The sequence below is a fragment of the Lathamus discolor genome, chromosome 4 (assembly GCF_037157495.1).
Source record: "Lathamus discolor isolate bLatDis1 chromosome 4, bLatDis1.hap1, whole genome shotgun sequence".
Taxonomy (NCBI): Eukaryota; Metazoa; Chordata; class Aves; order Psittaciformes; family Psittacidae; genus Lathamus; species Lathamus discolor.
In genome coordinates this window covers 97,196,052-97,223,917 of record NC_088887.1, presented here as the reverse complement: position 1 = coordinate 97,223,917, position 27,866 = coordinate 97,196,052, and the positions used below count along the sequence as shown (strand labels likewise).

General features: G+C 39.2%; 2 protein-coding genes across 18 annotated transcripts in view; one reads left to right on the top strand and one right to left on the bottom strand.

Annotated features, from left to right (window-relative positions):
• The window catches only part of LACC1 (laccase domain containing 1), a 62,010-nt gene extending 47,879 nt beyond the window's left edge, over nt 1-14,131 (bottom strand). For 12 of the 17 annotated variants that reach the window (XR_010612383.1, XR_010612384.1, XR_010612386.1 and 9 more), the window contains exons 1-6: nt 12,482-12,925; nt 8,640-9,236; nt 7,124-7,305; nt 6,469-6,634; nt 4,375-4,600; nt 3,764-3,942 (exon numbers count right to left, since the gene is read on the bottom strand). Coding sequence is in view for 2 of the 17 variants with exons in the window: in XM_065678201.1 (XP_065534273.1) it covers nt 3,768-3,942; nt 4,375-4,600; nt 6,469-6,634; nt 7,124-7,305; nt 8,640-9,207 (1,317 nt within the window). In the remaining 15 variants the exon portion in view is untranslated. Of the gene's footprint in view, nt 1-1,895; nt 3,670-3,708; nt 3,943-4,374; nt 4,601-6,468; nt 6,635-7,123; nt 7,306-8,639; nt 9,237-12,481; nt 12,927-14,060 lie in introns of those variants that run through there. The other 5 variants (XR_010612378.1, XR_010612377.1, XM_065678201.1 and 2 more) reach the window with 4 other exon arrangements.
• Nucleotides 14,132-15,039: 908 nt separating this feature from the next.
• Nucleotides 15,040-21,923, top strand: CCDC122 (coiled-coil domain containing 122). The gene is made up of 4 exons (XM_065675825.1): nt 15,040-15,153; nt 17,391-17,789; nt 19,009-19,125; nt 21,759-21,923. Exons 1-4 carry the CDS (start codon nt 15,040-15,042, stop codon nt 21,921-21,923), a joined length of 795 nt encoding a protein of 264 aa, XP_065531897.1.
• The last annotated feature ends 5,943 nt before the right edge of the window (nt 21,924-27,866 follow it).

Sequence of the window (27,866 nt, the reverse complement as noted above, 5' to 3'; positions counted from 1 at the left end):
ATCTGCAATAGTAACAAATGTTAACTGCACAGTAATAGCTATCAAAAGCAAAACAATGTGATCATGTCTTGTGGTTGTCTCAGGGCATACCACTATCGTAATTTATAATGTTATTTAATAAAAATATAGGGCAAATGCAGCTTACAAATTTATGGGCAAGGTTAATAAATGGGATCTGATCATTAGGTAGGTACAGCTGAAAAATTTATGAAGCATTTAAGAGCTTTCCTAGAGGTGGTGAATCAGGGTTGGTCTGCTCTGCTTGGCTCCTTCAGTGAGCAACAGGAATGAAAAGTGAATAAACAGAATTGTGAAACAGCCTTGTCTCCTTTTTATCATGCCCTTCTTCTAAACTTCTTCTTCTTTTTTTTTTAATACGAGAATTAAAATGCCTTGTAGAGAGGAATACTGAAAAAAAGTCTGTATGATACACAGCCTAGCCTGTTTAGGGACTGAACATGATTATTATTTTCTTATTGGTCCTGGAGTTCTCTACTGCAGTAATCCATATACAAAAGGCTGCTTCCTGTCTTGACAGGTTTACAGTCTAGGTAATTCATTATAAAAGAAATACTGAACAACAATTGTGGTAACAATTTGTCTTCTAAATGTAAAGCCTTAGGTGTTTCTGCCCATTCTGACATGCTGTGCAGCTTGCACAGTGCTACCACAACCTGTAAGTGGTATTTTTCTAAATAGAAAGTCACTGCTGTCATTCTTGAGCAGGCATGAACAAACCAGGGCTTGCTATCAGTATCATGTTACTGTGACTTAACATGCTGTTGAGCATTTGAACTGAAGTAGCATGGCTGCAAGGTCTTTCTACTTGCTGCAAAGTTAAATGCATTAGTTTAAAACCATCCTTGAGGTGAGATGGGCTAACGGCAGGCACATGGGCAGCTAAGGTCACAGAGGTGATCCAAGGACTGGGAAGCCTGCCATATGAGGAAAGGCTTAGAGAATTGGCTTTGCTCAGACTTGACAAAAAAACGCTCAGGGAAGACCTTATCACCATGTTCCAATATTTAAAGGGTGGCTACAAAGAAGATGAAGACACCCTTTTTACAAGGAGTCATACAGAAAACACAAAGGGCAATGGGCACAACTTATTCCCAGGGAGATTCTGGTTGGACACAAGAGGAAAATTTTTCACAATAAGAACAACCAGCCATTAGAATAATCTCACCCAGGAAGTTGCACTTCCTCAAAGCTGGACAATTTTAAGATTCAGCAGGAAAGGGTGCTGGGACATCTTGTCTAGAGTGCTTTTGCCAAGACAGGTTGAACCAGATGATCCTTGAGGTATCTTCCAACCTGGCATTCTCTGGTTCTATGATGCTTTAGCTATCAAGCAGTCCTGCAAAACTGAGTAACTCAGCTGCTTTTGATGGCATGCTCTTAATCCACAAGGGAAGAGAGCTAAGCAAAGAGCACTGACAGATGAGCTTTGGCAGAACTTCAGGTGCAGGGACTGAAGATTACGTGGGGCTACTGCCCCCACAGCAGAAGCAGCAGAAGGAGACACCTTACTCACTTCACTGCTACATCCATCAGTGCTCATAAAGTGGTTCACACTTAGATGCCAACCAGTGCAAACAGACAGAATTAAAAGATAAAGGTAGGCTGCTGGGTTTTTTTTCACCTAGTGCAGCAAGATAATCCTGTCAATGTCCATACAATTTTATTATCCTATATTTGGAATAAGTCATTAATATGTATCATACATATACATACCACACACACCATCAAGTAGTGTGCAGTAACGTGCTTGGCAGCATTGAGGAGTGGGAGTGTTGCCCCTACCGGAGCGTGAATCTCCAGTTTGAACCCAGCTGTGACCATCACCACAGTGATACAAAACTGAGAATAATGAAAGCAACAACGACACTTTTAAGTGGTAACTGAAAATATAAGAATTTTTACTGTCAAGGCCTGTGGTGCTACAGCAGAAGACGAATAATATTTCTACAGGACAGTTGAAAGAAGTTTTGTTTTGGCAGGTGGTTACAGTCAGAAGGTAACATACTCAGAACCAGGCTCTCCTCTGGGGAAATACCATTCACAGGTAAAAGAAAGTTATTTAAAATGTCTGTTCTCTCAGAGGACAAGGAAAGATACGATTTGCTCACCTCTAAATCACAGCCCAACAAGATGAAAAATAGATTACGCTTCAATCATTGATGCCAGAATAACTCGGCAGATGTATGTATAGGCAAAAGTAGTAGCATATGCTGTACGGCGCTTTCCAAAATACGTGGTTTGAAAACCCCTACGTGCAGTGCAGCCAGGGCTGGAAATGCAGCGTGAGCGAGCACTGACCTCTAGTGGACATAGAAGTCCAGAACTGATCGAGATCGTTGAATACAAAAATAGAAAATACGTCATGCGGGCAGTTATCCCGACGCTTGTGCTTGGCAACTTCTCAAGTTACAGTCAGCTTTGGTTTACTGTTAGGAATCTCTCACTGTCTATGTATGAGGAACTATCACATCTACTGTAACATCCAGAGGAAATTTTTTTATGGCCAAAAGAAAACAGTGCACTTAGAATTTGCTTAGTAAACCAGACAGAATCCTAGAATCATAGAATGGTTTAGGTTGAAAGGAACCTTAAAGATCATCCAGTTCCAACCCTTCTCCCATGGGCAGGGACACCTTCCACTAGACCAGGCAGCTCAAAGCACCATCCAGCCTGGCCTTGAACACTGCCAGGGATGAAGTCCTTCAGTTCAGCCTGAGTTTAAGCAGCACCAGGGTACTTTCTTATGGTGGGGCATTTTTATTAATTTAGTAACTCCAAAGCTGTAGCATTACAGCATTATGAAGCTTTGCCTTAGCTTCTCAGCTCCCAGAAAGCAGCTGCTTGGTCAGAAAAATTAACTGAAGTTAAATCCACTCCCCTTTTTAGATATGTATTAAATAACTTCACATTGTTAAGACTGTCTCAATAGACCTTAGCAAAGCATCAATAGTTTAAATGAAAAAATCCTAAGGAAATATGTACATACATGTCATATAATAGTAAGAGTCTTAGTCCTACTTTTTCTACAATCAAAAAATACAAAATAGTAAAGGGTTAATTTTTTTCAATATCTCCCCCTCTTCCCAGTATCTCCTTGCTTCTCACTTTCAAGTTATTTTCCATAGGAAAAATGATATAAGTGTTTTGGATGTCTTCTTTAAACTAATCCAAAGGAAAAAAAAAAACACCACCACAATCCCCACCCCCCAAAGAAAACAAAAACCCGAAACAAAACCAGGCACATAATTCCGTAATAACCTTCTGCTGAAACTATTGAAGTTGGGTGTTCTCTAACAATTAATGTGTAATATAGGCTTCCCTTCCTGTATCAGTAATGTAATGCTTCTTTCAGTATGTCATAGTTCTGTCACTTTTTTCAGGCTCTCACCTGAAAGCTAATGAAGACTGGGTTTTTGTGCTTCCACCACCCTAAGTCAGTGAGATTTCTGGGGAATATTTGATCAAGGAGGCTCAAAAAAACTGGAACTTGCATCTGGCCTTGCAGAAGGGCTTTGCCCTTGTTTCCTTTGCACCCTGTCTCAGACAAGACTTACTGCCCCCACACCTCAGACATTTATTCTTGCCTTAGAATGGCAGGGAAGAGAAGAAGCAGGAGAATTTTAAGACCCATTATTCCTCATTGCAGGTCTGGGAAAGGAAAAAAGAAGAACTATGAGAAGAGAGGGATGCCAGACAATGCACCAGACTTATTTTCTAAATACTATTCAAGAGTAAGAGTTACCATCTCAGTCTTTGATTGATATGAAGCCAATCTGTGTCCCAAAGTTAGTCCCATCACGAAAGTGAGAGTAAAATTTATCAGGGTGGCATGCAGTGCAGAATGTGATATTTTCGTTCTGGTCTGTGACAGAATCATCTTGGATGTTCTCAGGAAGAATCCCACCCCTCTCAAGAAGAATCCTTGAAGGAAGAAAGACAAACAGAAAATAATATTTTTTGTACATTGTCACATTCCTTAAGACACTATCATTCAGACAGCACTTCAAGTACCAATTGAACAAACTGTGCTAATGTTGTGATTGGTCTTTCATTTGTTTTTTTTTTTTCTTTTTTCCAGTATTAGACTAGAATAATTTTCTGCAGCCAGTAAAACACATTTGAATATTTGTCTATAATCCATAAACTAACAGTAAAAAAGCAAAATAATGGTTGAAACCCAGCAAAAGAGAGCAGATACCATTCATTCAAAGGTATCATTTGTTGATCTGCAAAATACTAGAGAGTACTTTAAGATGGTGAGGACCCTCACTGTAATAGTGCTGGATAATACAATAGCAAAATAGTCATTGATAACTAATGTGGAATTAGTCTTTGTTCATGCAGTAGGCTTACCGTGTTGCTCTTCTAATATCAATATAAGGATTTGCAGAGTCAAATAGTCTCACACACTTTGGATCAATTCTGTGGAATTCTGTCGCTGACTCATGAGGAAGTTTATAGCAGCAAGGTCCTACAGACGGGCCCAGCACCACAAGGATATCTTTCAAGTTACAGCCATATGCAGATACCATAGCATTTACTGTGGCCATAGAAACTCCTAACAATGTGCCTTTCCATCCTGTGAGAAATGAGAGGTTGAGGAAAAAATCGTATAAATTGTCTCTTTAATTTTATAGTATTGAAAATATATGCTATTTTTAAAGGTAGAAACCAATAGATATCTTTGCATCTGAAATAAATATATCTAATGACAAATAATTATTTTTTAAAAAACTACAACACATTGACTGCTGATGTAATTTAGTGGAGGTGGAAACTAGAGAGAAGTGTTTACATTAGGATTCCAGAATTCCATTTTCCCAGTGTCCTAGTTTGGGCTATTAGAACCTAACTTACAGCTCTTCTGTGCTTGAAACATTTAAATGGGAATATGACAATAGAAATACGCTACAGTCAAAAGCTTATTCTTATGGTGATATGGTGAAAATGGTTTTAGTGTTATTTTAGAGAAAAAAAAAAAACAAGAGGCTTAAGCTACAGATATTGTTTGGCATAGGTAGAAGACAGCCCAGTTTTGCACTATGGTACTGTCTGGGAAAGAAGAAAGCCCAGCTTTGAGTTCTTGTATCTCAGTTTGATTCCCAGGAAGCTTTGTATTGCACATGGAGTGTGTCATAACGAAGGATAGCATATGCTAATTACTTTTCCTCTGCTTTTCCACATCCAAAGACCGAGTGACCTTATACCTAATTGTTTTTGATTTGTATACATAGCAACATGTTCAAGTTAAACATGAACTGAGGTGGGGTTGAACAGGCAGGAAAGGACTTAAGATAATTGGAAGCCTGGCAAGGACTGTGATGTGGGAATGAAGGCCAAAACTTGAGAGATGCAAGGCAGGAATTCAGGCTAGATGTGGGAGGTATGCTTGGAGAAGGCAGTGGTGTGGGCTGGGGAAACAATGTAGTGTGTCAAGGACTAGGCAAATGAAGAGGCAGCAGAGAAAGGAGCAACTACAGATCAAAGTATTTAACAATAATTAGGTTTGAACACTTGCAAAGTAAAACTCTTAAAAAATTTCAAGAGCAGATAAAATTCTTCTCATCACTTCTTCCCATTAAAAACTACAAAAGCCCCTCTCCTTCCAGACACAGGCCACAATTCTCAGTCCTCTCACCTTTTCTAACCTAAGCTTGCTAGGCAATGGGTGGATCACACACACCCCCACCCAACTTTACTGAAGTCAAAGTTTTGGTCATCTAATGATGACTCACAAGTTTGAATTTATTTTGGCTGATTTACTGAATGCATGAAGAATTGCATGAATTAGGTGGTATTCACAAATTCCAGGCAGAGGTGAAGCTTCCTGCCATATCAAGGGGTGTATTGGCATCAAAGCTGAGGAGAAACTCTCAGCTGTACAGTCTCCTTCACCTTATAAATACAGACGTCTTTATAAAATGAAATAGCCCCAACAGAAAATTCTCCCCATAGGATACGTGTTCTAGCCCAACAGCTGGGACATCTTCTGAAATCAGACATAACCCCAGGTTGTGCTAACCATCCTTCTTTACTTTTAATCTCATTAGGTTTTACAGACAAGAATTTCTTCTGATCCAAAATGATTAATGGGGGCATTTTCTTTAGAGCCATTTTTTATGTAGGAAGTAAGATAGGTCACAAAGAAAATTACTTGGTTTGGCTACTGGATCAGAAAAAAAAATGTATAGATATATAAATAATAATTATTACAGTTATAAAACACTTTAAAAATGCATAGCTTGGGAAACAAACTATTCTCAAGTCTAATCTTGTTTTGGCAGGGTGCAGGCTTAGCAGGTCAGGGTCTACACTGCTATGTGATCTTGCATTTATTCATTTTCTCTCAGTGTTCCTTTCATTGCTGATTTGTATTCCTTAGTCCATAACTCCCTTTCTTTCAGTGGTCTCCCAGTTATTTTGATCTCTGTGATTTAAAATTCCTACCAGAATGAGCAGCACCGCAGGCTTTTCTGACAGGATCAGCGAAGAGCACAGGTATGCAATCAGCACCTGGAGCTGCTATTGTAACACCTTTCTGATTCGTAACTATTCCATCATAGCTGTCAGGCTCTGTCTTTCCCATAATGCACACGGCATTAGCATGATCAACCTGTCAAGACAAAACCAGAACACGGATAGTGATATGTCAGAAAAAAAACTAACCAAACCCCTGCAGTTCTGACTAATGCAAAGATTTTTCTCTGGCATGAAACATTTCTGCATCAACAGATTATGTGTGAAAATCAAGCACTCCTTTGTTCAAATGTCATGCAGCTCTATCAATAGAAAGGCACCATAGGAGTGATACATTTTTCTTTCGAGAGAAATTGCTCTGATAATTTATCTGATTTTTCTAGTCTGTGGTAAGATAAATGTTAGAATGTACTTGGAAGAAACAGTGCCGCTTCTCCATATAGCGCCAAATGGCTGATGTTTGGATGGCTATTCCCACAGATAAACTGCCAGCATAGATATTTTAGTTGTCCTGCTTCTCACAAGTTCTTGATGAGAAAGATTAGAATAATGCCTTCAGTTTCAGCCAGTGATACATGAAGGAAGATCTGATCTGTTTACAGAAATCCATTGTTTGATAAGATACCTTGACTCTGTGAAAAGTCTCTGGGTTAAATCCTGCAGCATTAGCTAGCCGGCGGAGATTTTCTTTAACAACAACTTGTGGGTCCCTCCGCTTGGAACTGCTGAAGAGATTGCAGGAGCTTAGAGTTGGTATGTAGGAGATCCCACCTGCCCTTGTGGTAAATCCATGTAGGAAGAGATCATCTGGCAAGGCAAAAAGGACAACAAAAAATTGCTTTCAACGCAAGACCACTCTAGATATTATATGGGTTTATACTGAACAGACCTGAAATCAGCCAGTCGAGTATTGCATTATGTTGTATTTAGCTATGGCATTTAAATTTAAGGATTCTAAGTTTCCTTTTTTCTCATAACCATAATCCTCTGAGGCCACGTTTGAGGGGTTTGAGCAAGAAGGAATCACAGAATCACAGAATCACAGAATCCCAAGGGTTGGAAGGGACCTAAAAAGATCATCTAGTCCAACCCCCCTGCAAGAGCAGGGTAACCTACAGTACAGCCTGACTTTTTGCAGAGTCGTAGTGCAAACCCTAGAGAAGTGGTAATTCACTAAGGAAAATGAGAGATTTTTAAACAAATGTTCTAAGGTGGAATCTCCCAACTTTTTTGGCAAATGAAGTACTAGTCCTCAAGACTTCACAGAATCTCAAACATCTTTCTAAGGCACACTAAAACCAGCACGAATTGCTAGTGTTATTGAAAAATGCTCTGTTTTTACCATGTGGATTATTTAGTGTGGCTTCATGTACCAAACGGAAACCCTGCTGTGCAGGGTGATGGGGAGGAGGGGGTTTGTGTGTCCAATTTGAACACAGAAGATAGTCCCACAGATGTTAATTTTGCTATCTTAACAGCTGACAAGTGACATAACTAGAGTTAAGATTAAAAATCTCTTACGTAGTGTGATCCTTTCAAAGTCCCAGTGAAAACCTTGAAGCACAATGAAGGCAGAGATGCCTTTAAGTTATGTTCCTTTCATGCTCTGGATGATTTCAGACATATTTTTGGGGAAAGACAGTTCCAAATTTTTGCAGTAGCAAACCTCAGCTTTCCCCTGATTACTCTGAAGTATAAGACCTGAAAATCACACCACTACAGAGACATGCTGCAGTAAAAAGTCATGCCATGGCAGGGACACTGAGACACCAGTCTGATTAACAAGGCATGCTTGAGGCTGCAGACCAGGAGAAACTCCTGTCCAGCCTTTCCGAAGATAAAGGCAGCTCTCTAAATTGTCTAATTCTCACACAGAACGAAGGAGATTTTACTGTCTGTAGTAGCGCTCTCACTAAACCTGGACCTCTTTTCCCTCTGATCATGCCCCAGGCCTTGTCAGTCTTTTGCTGTACCTCTATTGACACTTCCCCCTCTTATAGGCAACATACATTATTACAACATCACCTAGAGTTATCTGCTGCCTGAAGACATTTCCAAATCTTACCCATTTTGCAATTCCCTTGAAGAATTATGCTTGGAAACTAGTCTCTTTAAAATCTGTTAGCTGGGATCCTCTTTACCTGGGATGAGAGAAGATCTGAGTATGGTGAGCTCCCCTTTGAGGCTTGGCAGGCTTTCCAAGTACTTCTGAATCTCACTTTGGATGAGTGCCATGTCCTGTATAGGAAGCGTTTGCCTTTCACTGTGAGTTCTAGCTATCTTCAGGTTTTCACAATCATATGGCATCTGTAAATCCTCAAATTCAAACTGATAGACTGCTGTAAAAAGATGATCTATATATACTTTCATTAAGTCTTTTCTTAAGGTAGGTACAATAACTTTAATAATGCTTAGGTCTTTTTCATCCAGGCTTTGTTTGATGGTGTACAAAGCAGCAGCTGTATTCGGGGCATGTACCATCTCCAGTCTTTTCTTCAGACTCTGAAAACCACTCAGAGCTGCAAGAAAGGACTCTTTTTCACCATTCCTTTCACTTCCTTGCCTCTGGCAACACATGACGTAAACAAATGGAGGAGGGATGGAAGAACATTTCTCAATAGTTTCCACTGTGTTACGTAGCAGTTCTTGGATGTTGTTCTGAAAGTTGGCTGGTAGGCTGAACAGATCTACCAGTACTGCTTCCACCATACTGCAGAATACTTAAAAGATTTTCACAACTGTCAAGTAGTCAGTAACAAAACATGAAAAACAAAGAAAAAGGCAAGACAGCATCATTAGTCCAAACCAGAATTAAGTTATTAAGGCAAATCATTTAGTGATACTTTATAGAGAAGATAGCACGGCAGTAATTACTGTCTTAGGATTTCCTCACTGCATCAAAATAAACTGCAGCAAGAGAAAAGTAGCGGAAATGGGAATTACTATGTATGTATTAAGGTATTTAGATATTTCCCTTCCACCCTGTCTACCTCAGGCTTTTTGCAGGTCTGGGATGATACATAATATTAGATTTATTCAAACAATTAACCCATATTAGCCTAATGGGTCTTCTTGACCTCTGACTGTTGGGCCCTCCTCAAGCTCCCATGAGAGGAACCATATACAGAGGTCCCTCAGCTTGCTGAGACTAGAGAAGCTTCTGTGAAAATTTTTTTGGAGGCATTTTACACACTTATGGCTGAGGTGGAGCCTATGTCTGCTACCCCTCCTGGTAACAGCGGTTGTGGGGTGTGAGTGCAAGGACATCTTTCCCACAGGCCTTGACAAGCTCTTTTCACTTCTCCCTTTTCTGATATCAAAAGTATTGACTTGCTAATTTCTGACTTCTGTGTGGCCGGGCATATGACTGGTATAGTTCTTTTCCACATGCAAACATGAACAGGAAGTCAGCACAGGTTACTGAAACTTTACTTACCAATGCAAGAAGTACGCATAAGTACATGAAAATAATATGCATACATTGAATATTGCATACAATGTATATAATATACATATATAATGAAAATAATATAATGTGCACAACTTCCTGCCTCAGCATTTTCATTACGCTAGCTGCACTCTCTATTCCGACATCAAGACATGTTAAGCTTATCCAAAATAACTCTATAGTTCAGGGCCTTTCTTGTGGCCCATAGTATAATTCCAGTTTCAGTGGAATTTTTTCCCTTTTCTGAACTTTGTTGATCCAAGCCCAGCTAGGCTTGCCTGTGGAAACTCATCCGTCTCTTCCTTTCTCTGTCACTATGAGAGCCTATTTTACATATCCTTTCAGAAGTGTTTTATATTATTTTCTCCAATAATTTTTCAGTTCCCAGTGCAAGCCTCCAGAGTTCTGGAACAAAAGACTAGATCTCTCTGCTTTGGGAAGCTTGAACAGAAAACTCGGATTTCATGACTAAGCACAGTGCTTGATCTAGAAGGAATACATGCAGCTTTATTACCAGTTGTAAGACCCCATAAACATTTAAGAGTATTCTTTAACACCACAATTTTTTTGTACAGTAGCAAATTGTGCATGAATACTGATTCCTTTGCAGGAAGATTAGTATCTTTGCAACAACAAAGGGCTCAAGAATCTTTTAAGCCTTTGAAATCATGCTCTGCTACCAGAGCTAACCATACCAGAGAATGCCTGCATCATGTTCCTGTCCCAAGTCTTCATTTGCCTGTAACTACACACGTGCTCTAGCCTCACTTCATTATCCTGCAAAAGTACTGCTTCTGTGTGTACTTGAGGCCTACCGCTATGGTGGACTTGGTGTCCTTATTGGCATTTTATGGCTCACAATGGATTCCCAGTTTCTACACTCAAATGAGAGATCAAAGACCTTTCTGGTTTTAATGGATTGTTTATTCAGAGTAGGCTTTACAGAAAACATTCTCTATTTTCTTAATTATTCTTTCCCCCAGACTGGAAGAAAAATATTCCTGAATGAAAATGATGTTTTGCTTTCTGCAAGTTGAACACTTACAAAGATAAATTAGTGACTATCAAAACAGGTGAACTGAAAGTATCAAAATGTGACAGCAGATAAAAGCATCTGCCAAGGACTTTATGTTTCTTGATTCTGCTCAGAGTACTATTTACACAAAGCTGATTGATAACAGATTTTAGAGACAAGAGCTTGCTAAGAAAACATTGTCAAAACAGACTCATGTCAAAGACCGTGACTTGGGAAATCAAGGTATTTCCTTCCCTACCCTGACACTCTTTGTGGGAGACCTGTATGAGTACGACATGATCCTTATCTAGGCATAGCTACGAGCCCCAGCAAAGACAGTACAACAGAGAGCTGTAGTGGGAAAACAGATTATTCCTCCACTTCAGATACGTCAATAGTGGAAGGGAAGTATATCTCATTGCTGTCCTCATACTTGCCCAGAAAAGTACCACCAAAGAAAGGGTGGAAGGAAAATGTTTACAGAGGGAGAGGCAATTGCTTCTGTTATTAAGCTGTGTGTGTACTGCAAAAAGTCCACTGGGGCAATTATGGGGATGTACACAAAGAAACAATGGGACTGATTCACCTTTCAGTTTTGCATCACAAGAGTTCTAGTGAGGTCAATGGTGTCAGAAGTAAAACTGCTTACACTCATAATAAAACTGTTTGACTGCTTTCTAAGTTCCCCAACAAACCCCTCCTCAAAACAGAGGCTTGCCAAGCACAGCAGTGTTTTAGCTTATGAGAAATGCATTCACGGTTATTCAGCTTTAAAGTAACATGCTCTACAGTCCCAGTGTTCCATGGGAAGTCTCACTGCACGTACCCGCATCAGAAAAGATTATGTGCATTTGCTCATTTCAGTACACAATGCAAAAACAAACACTTGCATAAACTTGAAATCAAGACCACCCATTAGCTGTTTCACTCACTCCCTGAAACTCTTGTCAGTACAAATATTTGAAGGGTAAAAAGATTCTCTTGCACAGACATCAAGAAAATCAAAGAAAATGATAGTTAATGAGAAGCGAGCATAAGTGAGGAAGACAATGATAGTGAAAAGGAGAAAAGCAAAGTGAATATAGAAAAGAAACAATGAAAGAAATAAAACCAGGCTGCAGAGAAGAGACGGCCCAGGATAGAAAAAAGATCCAAAAAGTGACTTTCAAATGCCCTGGAAATCTAATTCTAAAACCTCCCCGCTGGTCACAAGACTGCTGTCAATTTCCTGCACCTTTGAATGCTATTGTCACCCTGCCAGAGAGAGATGCCCAAGAGAAAGAAAAGAGATCATTAAAGCAGACCAAATGTGCAGGGATAAGAGCACATTTGTAACAAAATTGCAGCAAAGACAAAAAAAAAAAAAAAAAAAAAAAGGAGGAAAAAGAAATACGTAAAAATGTCTTAAACAGGACTGAAATTAAACATTCAGCCTCTCTTAACTTAGATGTATTTAGGCAAGGTTGAAGAAACATGCAGTTTTCATAAACTCAAAATTTAAAACACAGGAATTTACTTACACAGGAGCACAATCCTCTTAAACTCTTGAAAGATCTCATCTGATATAAGCACACACCACCAGCTTTATATATCTCACTTCTCAGTGTCAGTCTTGGTTTGTACAAGATGGAAATTCCTATTCTAGGTAAGATTGTAGTGGGAACCTGTATTTCTGCTTTATGACAAGACCCTCCTTTGCTGCTGTCAGTATCAACAGGAAATAACAGACTGTACTGAAAGGCACAAATATGATTAAGAGCCTGGGTAGTGTTAAACCCGGAAGCATCATTAACCCTGCCATGTAACTCACTGCTGTCATCATACATTCCAATGCATCAGCTTTGCACAATCTCGGACAGATTCAGAAACATACGGCATAGCAAAACAGAGCGAGAACACAAAGAAATTAAACTTCTGCAGTTTCTTTTTCTGAGCTGTAACTGCATGCTCCAGTGCAGAATTTGGCAGTCAGTCAAGAAAAAGCATATTCAGAAGGAAGAACCCTGATAAAGATGTTACGAGGCAAGTGTTCAGGGCACAGGCCCAAAATGGGGATTCTAGTTCCCTCTGGGAGCAGCCACAAATTTTGTAGGCCTTTGTAAAGAGTCTGAATGCTTTGACAGGCCAATGGTCAAAAGGCAAGGGGGGGGGGGGGGAGGGATTGAGGGATTTATATGAGGCTTTGTCCAAGAATCCAATGATAATAAACACATCTTCTAAGCCGTGACAAAATCATAGTCATGACAAGTAAGTGTATGACAACTGAAGAAAGGGACACGAAAAGGCTTTTTTTTTTTTCCAGTAACAGAGGATAATTCATAAAATGTGATTTCCTGTGAATTGCTGTTCTCTGTCTCCCCTTCCTGCAGCAAACCTACATTTCTGCCAGGTCCAGAACACGCCTTTGCACTCCCCCACCATTTCTTCTGCTTTCCCTTCCACCAATCACTGAGCAGAGGGATGCGAGTTACATCCCCCTGGCTGTTCCTCCCAAAGGGAAGAGATGTCAGTGTCCTGTCCTTCCCCACACAGGCACCTATTTCGATGAAACCTGAAGAAATCAGTTCTTTCTGTGGCTTTCCATGCCACTGTCTAACATGGCTGAAGTAGATCTTTAAAAATTAACAGGGGGACTTGATGAAGAGAGACCAACACAACCATTTTCTCCAGTTCAACCAGGCTAAAGGAGGAAAAATAATTACTGGGGTTATTTTTTTGGTGCAGAATGCTGAGAAAGGGTAAGGGAAAGGTCAGAAAATATCCATCATACAGAACAATATTGAAACGTCTCCAGCTGAAGTATTATACTCAGCTCCTGCCATTTCAAAACAGGGATGAAATAAACAGATTGTATGCAGAGATTATATCAAATACTAGCAAATTATGACAGAAAATGCAGTTAATACAATCCATTACGTATCTTCGGGAACTCGGAAGCTAAATGAAGCTAAGCAAAACTGCCTCGGCACAGGCAGAGCCAGGCCGCCCTGCCGCTACAGGCCCCGCTCCCGGCAGGATGAGCTGCCCCCCCGTCCTTCCCCCATCTCCTCCCACGAACGACCCCTTCCTCCCGCCCCTCTCCCGCCTCTCAGCACCCACTGGCAGCCGCTAGCGGCCGAGCTCCCCTCCCGCCACCTCGGCGCCCGCCGCTCTTCTCCGACGCTCCCTAAGGCCCCGACGCTCCCTAAGGCCCCAACGCCCCGGAGAGCGGGCGGGCCTTGGCTGACGCTCCCTGGCCGGCGGCGGGCGGGCTCTGAGGCGGGGCGGCTGTGTCTGTGGGCGGGAGGCGGGCGCTGCTTGCCTTCATCGCCCTCCTCGCCACGCTGCGGGCCGGGGTGACCTTGTGGGGCCGGGGGGCCTGGCGCTGCAGTGTCCCCGTTTCAGTCAGGACTAGCAGCCTTCAGGCACAGTTTGTGGGTCGTCTGAGCACCGTTTAATGTATTGGCCCTGAAGATGCACTGGTGCCGACTCAGTGCATGTTCTTGAGAGTTGGCCGTCACTTGATATAATATTACAGATTTTATTTGTATATTAATAAAGAATTTAATTTTCTATCCAAAGAGGTACAAAAATAATACTAAATATTTTCTTATCGCTGGGGAGTGTCTCTACAATGGTACTAGTTTGTGACTTCCCATGTGACAGCTTTCTCGATTTGTTGTTTATCTTAAGCATAGTTTAATAATACAGCAAGCAGTTGCAGTATGGTAGCCGCAATAGTTTAAATACTCGGGCTAAATATGAGAGCATGCTCTCATGCTTTCAAGATGCTCTTAAGGTGCTTAAAAAAGCTATGGCTGTACTCACAAACTGAGGATCTGTCCTGAAGACACACCAGAAGAACATTGCAATAGTTATTTTTATAAAATTCGGCAAGAAAGTTCTAATTCTCAACCACTGCCTTAGAGCAGCTGCCCATTGGTAACCTGTTCTTGTTAATAAAAAATGAACTGAATGAAGTAGTGTGTTGATCTGGTATCCCATAGGAAGGCCCTTCATTTTATTCTCTTTCATTAACAGGAGAAATTAATGAAGATAAAACAATTCACTCTTTTCATGTCCTGCACTTTTGCCTAAAATGGCCAAGCAAAATTCTCCTTCGCTAATTCAAGTTGTAAAACAAGTTGCAGAGCAGCAGCATTCCCAGGTGACAGAGATGGAAAAAAACAAAACAGTCCTTTTCCAATTGCAGGTAATAAACCTTGCTTAGAGTAGCCTAATTAATTTCATATTTTTCATTAGACGAGGAAGTATTTGTATGAAAAAAGAATCTGATGGTATTTTGTGGTTTTTTTTTTTTTTTTCTGGGTGTTTGCGTTTAAATGTAGAGCAGCTGTTCTGTTCCTATGCGTGGCGTTTAGGCTTAGCCAAAACTCTGTATGTCTGATGTTAGTAGCAAAGTTGCAACGCAAGTAAGATTTCGTTATTGCAGCTTTTAACAGAAGCTTTATTTTACGTTTGGAAAAAAATAAAACCAAAATGAAGCAACACCCCAAAACCCACTAAGCAACACCTATAAAGCAAACCCAGAGAAAATACAAAGACTGCCATTTTATCTTAGCATACTTCTAATACAAAATACTTTTTTCTGTGCATTTGAAGTAACCATCTTAGATAGTCATTAAATACTGGCTTTATTTTGTAATATTTTGTAGAACACTGGATACGTGCAGGTTTTGTGGAGACTGTAATAATTTCTGTTCTAATCTCTCACAGAATTTATTAAGCTTTCAATTATTATTTAACCGTTGAGATCAAATTTTCATTGAGAAACTTACCTTTAAGTCTGAAGGAAGATGCAATAGTATTCAGGCATTTTTGAGCATGAGAGAATGCAGATGGAAATAGTAAGAGTCCCAATTATAACACTTGTAAATAGCCTTCCAACTGAAACACTTGATGTTTGAAATTTTGCATGACGATACAGCTTCTCTGAAAGAGCAGCGAAAACTGCTTAGGATTGTCAATTGACTGGACACACTTTGCAAGAAGCTTTCTCCTAAGTATATACCATCCTCTAATACAGTTGTGATCAATTTAAACAAGGGTATCTGTTCTCAGAAAAAAACTCACAGGACTTTAGAGCCCAGGTAATTTAGATCATTTATGTGCTTTGTCTTCCACACACTTCTTTCAAAAATGCCCAAACCCTAGGAAATTCCATACAAACAGCAAAGTTAAATAATTAGGAACTTAAAGTCGAAATGCAGAACTGTTTTTTTTCATCTTTATACCTATTTTATTGTGTGCATGACATGGAAGACATGCAAAACAGTAATTTCCTTTCCAAAACTGAAGATCTTTGCCATTAACATCTTTTGCTTTCCTGTCCACAGTAAATGGTGTCTGGCAGTGATAGAAATACTGCTAAAATTATAGCCCAAGATTTCCAAATTAAAAGTTACACAGAAACCAGAAACTTTTTGTTCTCAACAGTTAATAATGTCTTAATCTGTTCAGGACATTGAGTAAGAGATTTCACAGCACTCATAATGGTTCCATTAGGGAGAAGATAATAGGTGACATAAATCACGATGCTAATTTTCTCACTTAATGCACTGCTTTTGGCTCTTATGTTGGGTGGGATTCTTTCTAGCTATCTTACATCACCTACAGGTCAGATACTAAGCCTGTGTTAGTCATCTAGGCTCCCTTGGTACTCATCAAAGAGGGAAAAAATTTTTCTGAAGGAGCAGTTGAAGCTTCCCATCTTAGATGTACCTGTAAACGTGGCACTTAGAGGCATGGTTTAGTGGTGGACTTGGCAGTGTTAGGTTAACAATCGGACTTGACAATCTTACAGGTCTTTTCCAACCTAAATGCTTTTATGAGTCTATGATATCTTATGATGGGTTGAAGTACTGCTTCCTGGAGTCATTCAGTTCTCATCAGTGAGGAGACACAGAGGCATTTTTAGGACTAGATGCATATTTCTTAGGGGGAGGGAGAAGGGGGAGGACAGATAAAACTAGCTGTGATTAATTCAACAGTAAAGTACTACTGTGACAAAGGTGGGATTAAAAACCTCAGCAGAACAGGCTAGGAAGCTCCATCACCCCAAACACCCATCTGTGTGCTTGTTTGGGTTTGTTGGTGAATTTTGGCATGGTTAGTTACTTTTGGTCTGATTAGAACTTAATCAGAATTCAGCTCTGAACAAGCAGTAGGGCTGAGTTTGATCTGTCACGTCCTATGTGTTTTGCAAATACAAGGAATTCAGATTAATGTCTAGGGTACTTTATTTCATATTTAAACTCAAACTAAGGGGAGAAATCTAAGACAATATTCTTGCGTTGTGCCTCTAAGGTGATGGTTGTAGGGGATGGAATTCCATCTTCCATTCAAGCCATGTTAAACAAGTGGAAAAGAAGACTGTTTTGAATAAATATATAGTGTTTAACTAAAAAAAAACCCTGAAATATTTTACAGGCAAAGTTCCAGGAACTAGAAAAAGAAATGGGTTCTATTCTGTTAGAAACAAGGACAACAGAAAGGGAAATATATCTGCGAGATGATGCCATAGAAATGACAAAACACCACTGTGAAAATCTGGAGGCTGAAGTTAGAGCCCTATATTCTGAAAATTTAAAGCTGAGGCTTGATGCAGAAGCAGTGCAAGAAGAGTTTGAGAGGACATTTGCAAGAAATAATGAATATCGGGAAAAAATAAAGGCTCATAAACATCTCTTTTGGGAGATGGAAAGTAAAATGCCAGTTATGATGGAGCTTGCTAAAAAGAAAGCCATTGTTCAAGAATTGAAGACAAAGAAAGAGGAGTTAATGCATGATCTCCAGAATCCAGAAAGATCTGTTATAAAGCAAGTGCAGGTACTATATTTCCTCTTCGATTCTTTTTCTTTAGCATGAAATAATTTTGGCATAGTTTAGTTAATACTATTTTGTCTAATATATTTATGCTTTACGAGGCACTGACTATGGAGACTATAGGTAGTTTATAATGCTACATTATTTAAATAATGTTTGACATGTATGCAGTAAAAAAAATCATAAGCCATTGTTACCTGTATACTGTTGTGAAAGTCAGGTTCATGCTATGTGAATATTGTTGTGAAAGTCAGGTTCATGCTATGTGATCAAGTGAACTCAGGTATGAAAAAAATTACAGTGCTGTAAACTATAAACTATATGATTAAACTATATGATTGCCAAACTATTTATGGTCTTTTATTGGTTGTTGGATAAACTTAAATGGATACTCTTTAGAATTCTGTGGAACATTGCCACGTTGTTCCATTTTCCCTGCAAGATCACTGTATTTTACTGCTGCTGTCAGGTAACAAACTACAGTTGAAGTGTTTGCCGACAGGAGGTAGATTTGATGAGATGGAAACAGAAGGAAGGAGAGAAGGAAAAGAAATTTGTTTTGGTATTCTAGGCCTACACTGTTGTTTTTACTTGACCCTAATTGCAATACTTATTAAAGTAAGAATCTTTCAATCTTTTCATAAAACTTTACCATTACGTGAACAAAACCAATTATGAAGTTGGAATGGGGTCACAGATTGAAACTCTGACACAACTTGCATTACCGAAAATTGGGTGTTACTCTTCTCATGTAAATTGCTGAAAAATTGGTTGTACAAGCAAATCTTTAAATAATGATTAAATAGAGATTTATTAATGTTGTACTTCCCTATGAGAAAGAAAAATCTATCTCAAACATTACATGATTACGTTAAATATTCTTTGATTTTCCAATAAATTGCATTTTAAACAAAATTAAGACAACCAAAATGAGTTCAAATTCCTGTATTGTTGTAGTTATTTGCATATTTCAGATCAAGGGTGTATCTTCCTAATTATGTGTACCTTTGTAAGCCATGTTATGGATTGTTTTAATTATTATTTTCAATTTCAATTTGTAATTTATTAATTATTAATTATGTTAATGTGAGACTGTTTATTATACATCTTTATCTCATCTATATTAATGAAGCAAGACTGTTAAAATGTGACATTTTACATTAGCTTAATAGATGCGCTGAAACTTTTTAAGGGATTTCTGTATCTTGACTTATATCTGCAGGAAGAAATTATGCTTTTACAAAGGGAAATCATGACATTGAAAGAGTTCATCAGTAATAAAACAGATTTGCTCGACAAAGAGAGAAAAATGCATGCTAAGCTTAGAAAAGAAATTGAGGTAAGTCATTTGAATAAAATATAATTACATTCTGTTCATCTGACGGAACTTAGGTAGAGCAAATTAATTTTGAAGTATTTATGCACTGTTGCTGGCCATGCAAGTACGTACAATAACCATACTGTCTTAAATTCTTTATACTGATAAGTCTTACTAAAATTCAGAACTCAATTGTTATCATGAGAAAAATTGATGTTAAGGACCTTTTTTCTTGAGTCTTAAAGAAGGAATTCAGCTGTGAACTTCTGAAATGATGTCTTGAAAAGAGGTCACTAAACGATGGTAAAGCAAAATGCACAGGCTTTTATTTCCGTAATACTTTTGAAATACTTTAAATTACATTGCTGGCTTGATTATTCATGACTTGTTTCATGGTTCCTGATAACTCATCAATGAAAGAATCAATTGCACCAAGAAAATGGACCCTGCATGAATCAACCTAATTTGAGCTGAGATTAAATGAGGGATAACGCAGCAGCTCCTAATTAGCTGCCAAGATAAAATACTGATAAATAGTTAAAACCTTCTCTTTTTAAATAATTGCACCATATTTTAAATTTTGTTCCTTACTGAAATACTTTGTATGTCTAGATAGTTTTCAGTTTGGAAGTTTCACATCATTCATCTTGTGAGTTTAAATAAATGCCACAAAATTTAATGGGTGAAGCTTGAAAATATAAAGATTCATTGATGTCATGTTAGTTCTATTGCCCATTGTAAAATGTAGGAGGTAAAAGGAATCATTTTTCATGTGATAGGGAACAGAAGAGAATTTTTAAAAGTTAAAGCAAAGCACAGCCACTTTAGGTCTGTGCTATTCAGCATATGAGAAAATATTTTATTATCAAGGCAATATCCTCCTAAGAAAGCTCTCTACACCAAAAGTGAAATTAGACAGCCTAAAAATAATGTTCTGTTATCAAATTTAATTAAACAGTGAAGGTTAACCTGTTCTTCAGTTGCTTGGATTATACGATCTTTTTGTCTCAAAAAGAAGCAGGTTTATAAATTGAATCTTTCATTCTATTATTTTCTACTAAGTACTTTCTGGAAAGCAGTCTGATTTTTAATATAAAAACTGACAGTCAACAGTCAGAGACATTAATACCCAGCAGTCATCAGCACGACTGAGGAAAGAATACTCAAGATAGATAAGCACAGAAGCAGAGTGAGATACTAGATACATGGATGAGGTTCCATTGAGCTGCAGTGGTGGGATTCAGCTGCAGACTTCTGACACCTAACTTTGGTTGGTTGATAAGAGGTGACTACACATGAGTCAGACAGATACCCAGAACTGCTTATGCTGAGGCACTGACACAGGTTGCCTAGAGAAGCTGTGGCTGCCACATCCCTGGCAGTCTTCAAGGCCAGGTTGGACAGCCTTTGAGAAGCCTGGTCTTGTGGAAGGTGTCCCTGCCCATGTCAGGGGAGCTGTAACTAGATGAACTTTAAGGTCTCTTCCAGGCCAAACCATTCTACCATTCTATGGTTCTGTGATTCTGTGACTCTGTGTCTGGTAAGAGTATTAGTACTCCCTGCCTCAGCAGATGTGGCAGACAGGTCCCAATAATGATGCTAGAAACACATTTCTAAGAAAAGTAGATAATATTGATCATAATGTTTCAGTGTCATACAACCCCTAGTGATGTTCACATCCTGCAAGCACTCACTCAGATGGGTGAATCTGACAGCTTCTCTGAAAAAGTTGTGGAGGATTATACTGGAGAGCCAGGCAACATGAAGGAAGACAATCCATCACCAGTATAGTTCATAAAACATGAGTTAGAGAGTTGCAGAAGTCACTGGCAATGATGTAGTTCTGATGCAGCTAGATGCCATCATGTGTATGTTAAATACAGTTTAACAATGTTACAATAAGCAGACATAAGAATAATTATACACTGCTGCTCATATGCCAGTCCAGTTAGGGTAAGTAAGCCCAAATTTTCACTGAGTGAATGAATGCCCATTATTTCCATTTTATTATGATGAGTGTTTCATGCTTTTACATTTCAGAATGCAAATCATCAGAGGGTTGTCTGCAGCTATGCTTCTCCACATAAGGCAGCAGTGAAGGCAAAATTGATACAGTGCTTCATTGCCACAGTACTGCCTTTCTAAGAAAAACTGGCTTTGTAAATGCAGTGCAACAGTGAAGGTGTTACTGCAGCCATCTAGGTTACCTCACTTGTTTTCTAATTTATACCCAAACATACTTGTCAAAGAATGAAAATTTCTTCCTTTCTCACCTCTAACCTCAGAGCCAGAAATTTTCCATGCAGAAATTTTGCCACAGCTGTGAGGTGCTGGCTCTTTGGGTGGGATTTACTTTGTTAAATTTTGGACATCTGCAGAGCAGATACCCACATAGAACTCCCACTTAAGCTCTTAGCAGGACAGAGCTTTTCTACCCTTAGTGGGAGGGGCATGATTAATACTGTCTTAAAGCAGGTATCTGCAATAACTCAGATGAATGGCTTCCTAGATGTCTGTATCTCCTCAATAGTTGTAAAGTGAACATGGAATGACTTGGTCAAATGTCAGAATCTACACTTAGGCGAGCTGGACTCACCTCTGTAAGTAGTTTCACTTGAGCAAATTTTGAAGTGAGCTTTATTCCATTTTATTAGGTACAGAATAAAAGATATGATGCTATTCTAAAACGTTTACATTGCCAGCTGAACAAACTCCATTCAAATAAAAGACAATGGCACTGGAACATTCAGCAGTTGGAGAAGAGGGCTGCAGAACTAAGGAAGTGTCTTGGAGTAGCAGCATTACAAAGTAGCATGTAAACCAAACTACAATGTGGGTAATCTTTTCCCAACAGAGGAGGGTTGAGGAGTTTTCTCCTTTTTTTTTTTTTTCTTTTTTTTTTTTTAATACTAAACCTATTAAGTAGTCTGGTAGCTGGGCCAGGGCTCAGTGATTTATTTCTCTTTAAAGTTTTTCTCCCTTTGATTTTGTGACCTGAACTAGATTGCACTCAATTTGTAATGCTTTGCAATAAGTTTGCTTTTTTATTTTTGACTGTAGCCAGAGGCTCTTCAGGAAGAAAATCATTAACATTTCCAGGTGCTTTCAAAATATGTACCAATTTTATCTCAAAAGTCATTTGAAGTAAACCAAATAAGATTTAAGGACTTCCTTTTTATTTGTTATGCTCTCTGAAGATTGAGATCTACATTTTCTCCTACAGAGAAATTAGTATCTGTGTATATGTGCTTTCTTGAGGTACCAAAATTCTAGATCTTTTATCCACATCCCTTATTATTGCAACTTACTAAGGAACTCTGAAAGCTCTGGTGGCCTGTATTTTGCTGTGTAGGAACTTCATACAGATGATGGATCTGCCAGGATGGCCTAACTTGGGGGACAAGGAGGACATAGGCTGTCCCACTATAAAAGGCTTAGGAAGAAGTATGCTCAAAACTGTGCTTCAAATAATCTGACTTCAACAGGTCTAATACATGATAGCAAAGTGGAATGAGTAAGTAAAGACCATACTACATATGGTCTGCCTTTAAAAGGGAGCAGCTCGCTGCCTAGAAATAAGAGTGCATTCATTATTGATGGTTGATTACAGAGGAACTTACTGTGTTTTAATTTACTGGATTTTGACTAATACTAGACAGCTGACATCTAAGTGCTTAATGTTCAGTAAGGTGATTCTTAACAGAAATGACGACCTGTTAAAAGTGCTTGTTAAAATGGAAATGAACAGTAGGCTTTTTTCTTTGCCTTCTTTTCATAATGTGCTTGGCATCTGGGGAATTTACAGTACTTTCTCTGTTCTTACAGGTAGTAGGTCTGACTGAACATAACCTGTAACATTTATCTGTTCTATGGAAGTAGCTTTTAATTTCAGGTATTGTTTTGAATGATTTAGATTTATCTCTACTCCTGAATATAAAATGAAGATTTAAGAAAATTAAGCATTTACTGTGGAAAATGTTAAACTGCCTATAAATTTTTAGCTGAGAAAAGCAAAGTTTATAGTGCAATACTGTTATTACTTGTGTTAGAATATTCATATATTCATGTATATTTACATTTCCCTTAGTATGTTATTTCACTTAAGATAAAGTTATTTTAAACAATATGCTGACTCATGAAGGCTCTCAGCTTCGTTAGACTCTCAAGTTTGGTTTTGGCTTGGTCTTCTTCCTTTGCAACATTATCAACCAGGCTACTTCTGTTAAAATGATAATATAGAAATGAAAACCACAATATGCTCTGCTATAGTAACAATAATGTGATATAAATAATTTTCTGGGTTAAAATTTTTCTAACCTGATTTTCTTTTAAAAGAAGACAAAGGCATCTTAAAATTAATAACAGAATATTGCATTTTATCAAGTATATAATTCATAACCGTAACATTACAACTGTTTATCCACACGCACATCAAAACAGCTTGCATTTTATGCATGTGTATCTTTTAGAAAGTGATCCAGACTTGAAAATTCAGAGCGTTTACTGTGTGTTATTGGTAGTTTCAGTGATTAACTGCTCTTCATTTCTTTTGCATAATTTCTAATTTCAATTTATTCAGCCATCCAGTGAATTGAGTGTACTTTATATCTCTCCATAAAAATACTTATGCACTGTCTTCTTGCTGAATTTAATGGATCAAGCCTTCCAAAGTTAGTGACTTGTCAGGTCTGACTGAGAACTTTAGCTTACTCTATCCTCCCAAAAGTGGTACAACATCCAAAAATCTCTGGGCATTAAGACTGCCCTTATATGTGCCTTTTACTACTGATATTGTCTTGGTTTTGTATTTAATTTCTATTATTTCTGAAGCAGAACAATTAATGCATTAAAATACATTTTGTATCAGGTGCACAAATTACTTCAGCCAAATTTATGCTGATACTTATTACCATGGTTATAATGTCACAGTTTAACTTTGCACTTTATTACCAGTTGAAAACAGCTCTAACAAACAATCCAAACCTTCTGGTATAACAAAAATATCACACCTTTGTTTTTCTTTTTGACTGATCATAGAATCATAGAATCATAGAATAGTTAGGGTTGGAAAGGACCTCAAGATCGTCTAGTTCCAACCCCCCTGCCATGGACAGGGACACCTCACACTAAGCCATCCCACACAAGGCTTCATCCAACCTGGCCTTGAACACTGCCGGGGATGGAGCACTCACAGCCTCCCTGGGCAACCCTTTCCAGTGTCTCACCACCCTAACAGGAAAGAATTTCCTACTCATATCCAATCTAAACTTCCCCTGTTTAAGTTTTAACCCGTTACCCTTGTCCTGTCACTACAGTCCCTTGACAAAGAGTCCCTTCCCAGCATTCCTATAGGCCCCCTTCAGGTACTGGAAGGCTGCTATTAGGTCCCCACGCAGCCTTCTCTTCTCCAGGCTGAACAGCCCCAACTTCCTCAGCCTGTCTTCATACGGGAGGTGCTCCAGTCCCCTGATCATCCTCGTGGCCCTCCTCTGGACTTGTTCCACCAGTTCCATGTCCTTTTTATGTTGAGGACACCAGAACCGCACGCAATTCTCCAGGTGAGGTCTCACAAGAGCAGAGTAGAGGGGCAGGATCACCTCCTTTGACCTGCTGGTCACGCTCTTTCTGATGCAGCCCAGGATACGGTTGGCTTTCTGGGCTGCGAGCACACACTGCAGCCGGCTCATGTTCATTTTCTCATCGACCAGCACCCCCAAGTCCTTCTCTGCAGGGCCGCTCTGAATATCTTCTTTGCCCAATCTGTAGCTGTGCCTGGGATTGCTCTGACCCAGGTGTAGGACCTTGCACTTGTCGTGGTTGAACTTCATAAGGTTGGCATCAGCCCACCTCACAAGCGTGTCAAGGTCCCTCTGGATGGCATCCCTTCCCTCCAGCATATCAACTGGACCACACAGCTTGGTGTCATCGGCAAACTTGCTGAGGGCGCACTCAATCCCACTGTCCATGTCAGCAACAAAGATGTTAAACAAGACCGGTCCCAACACCGATCCCTGAGGGACACCACTCGTTACCGGTCTCCAGCCGGACATCGAGCCATTGACCACAACTCTTTGCGTGATGAAGTTGTTCATTACTTCTCTGGGTATTAGGGCAGTTTCCATGCATCAACACATGTACGACATGATTTGAGTCATAACAAACAAGTACCTTGGACCTACATTTTCCTTGTTCCTTTTCATAAATCTCAGTAAGTTTCAGTATCTCACATTACTTTTATGGGTCTTTTTACATGTCTTGAAATAGCTTAATGTAATTCAATAAAGGTGAGTACAAATAGGTGTACATAATACTCCTGTCAGTGCTAGAGGAAATGTTCTCTTCTACACAGAGGCCCACATCACTGTCTCAGTTCAATGCCACAACTACAGTCTCTCATCCCAGATAAACATATGATCTGTGTGTTTAACTCAACTACCTTGGCACCTGAGTTGATTCATCTCTGACCTTTGAAGCTTTGATTGTCTTCAGTCTCCACCAAACTTGTAGAAGTTTAGTCACCAGGTACACCTGAAGTCTGTTTTCAGCTGTTTGATGTGGTAAACGCCACATTTTACAGGATCAAATACATTTTGCACACTCCTGATTAAACAGAACTTCATATCATACAGTATTTACATGTTTTCCCAGGTGCAGCATTTAAAATTTAACATTCATTATTTAACAGATAATAAATACAGGAAAGGCATAAACATTTTACTCGTGAATTGTGCTTAATTGGGAGAAAACTTCATTGGGGAAAAAACTCAGCCAAAGCAAGGAAGTGTAAATTACTGCCTTCTCTAAACTACCAGCATTCTGTACAATGCATGAAAAAAAGAAATGTATGTAGCTTTTTATAAAAATGTCTAATTCCAACAAATCCTGGCAACCTGCTGAGGCTGATTTTTCTTGGTACAATGTTGAACAGTAGTAGGTTGATCTCAGGGCATTTTATTTTCCTTAGCAAGCAAGCACAGACAGTAGGAGAATGATTTATGATTTTCGGGAAAGAACTCAGTGAATGCACTTTGTGTTCTTATTACACAAGGCTCATGCAGCTCCCAGAGGAGAAGCTGCCAAACCCTTATCAGTCTTTCTGAGGATGGGTGTGGGGCTAAGGGAAGAACTGGCTTCAGGACTCTGCAGGCCGTGGGAAGAAGAGTGGAAGAGACTGCCCATGCTGAACAGCAAAGCGTGTAAGCAAATAAGAGTGGAAAGACTTACCAACCAACCAGTCCTACCCACTGCTTAACAAAAGTTTGGAGCACAGGAAACTGGATTTGTTCCAGCAATATAGTATGAGTAAGAACGTACTGGGGAAAATCCACATTTGACAGGGAAACAATAGAGCCATTGGATTGCACCATCTGATGCCGCAAATGTACTGGTGGCTGCTGAAGGGAAGGATTTCCCCTTGCTGTAAGCTGATGTTCCACATGAAATCCTTTCACATGACCCAAAACCCTCAGGTGCTGCAGCAGAGGAAATGTGTGAGGTAATAGAGACATACCTGCTAAAATCCTGCTCTCATCAACGCTACCTGCAATACACAACAGAGGAGGGAAGGTTGGCTGCAGCTAGGCACCAGTGTTACGGTGCTTTGCCTCTGCTGCAGTTTGCTTTGGCCCTCAGGAAACTCAGTTGCAGGAATCCATATGCGTGAGTGTGACAGCAAGTAATGCATGCTATTCTACTATGGTTCATGCATGATGCTTCAGAGGAAGAAGAAATCATGGACAGACCGTGCATCAATGGTATGTCATGCTGCTGAGGGTGAAAAAAACCCCACTTTCAGAACTCTTACCCATTTTTCTGAGATGCATTAATATAGCGTTGTCAACTAATTATTAGATCCTTTGTTGAAATGGAGCTGCGACATGTAGCCCTGCATCATGTCAAGGCAGTGACTTCTTGAGGAATTCTAAGCAATGCTGAAATATTTTTCTTTTAATTGCCTACTTTGCAGGAGGCAAACACTTTTTCAGGGTCAGGGTTAAGGCAGTGCAATGAACTGCCTCAGAAATGTAGATTGTGCAAAACCAATCCACAGCCTACTTAAAGTACTACACTCAGTTCTTTCACTTGGCTTTTTCTAGCATTTAACAAAATGAAACCCACAGACTGTAAAGAGTAAAGCAAGATAAACAAACAAAATCTCTACCCCCCCAAAAGAAAGATAATTGCCCTGCATGTTCCCCATCTGGATGAAAGCAGACAGAGGAAACAGCTTCATCATGTCCATAAATATAATGCTGGTTGAATATGGTTGCTACAATAATGAGCAAAGGACAGTGCTCTGTGTTGAACAGAGATTTCTCCTGTTAGGAAATTACATGAGTGATTCTACATTTTGTAGTAGCTTCTTAATTTAACAAAGTCTAGTTTTACATAATTCAGTGTTATTCTACATTTTTGCAAGAGGAGCAAGCTTCTTAATCTCTCATTTGATTATAAATACTGTATACCATATATTCTATACTTATTGAATAAATGTCACATAAAAGCTTCAGTGTTATCCTATATTCTACACCATATATTAATTAACATACCACTTGCAGTGTTTTCCACGAAATTACGAAGACTTTTCTGAACTGGAACTAGCACCGACAGTTTGACATGCAGTTGTTCTTTTCCCCCACTGGCAATGAAGTCTGCTATTTCCCTCTAGTGGTGAAATGTCTTTCTACATGGTGAAGGCACCTTTTATACTTGTTTCGATTTGAAGATCAGTACTTACCGTGAGAATAGTTAATATTTCCGCA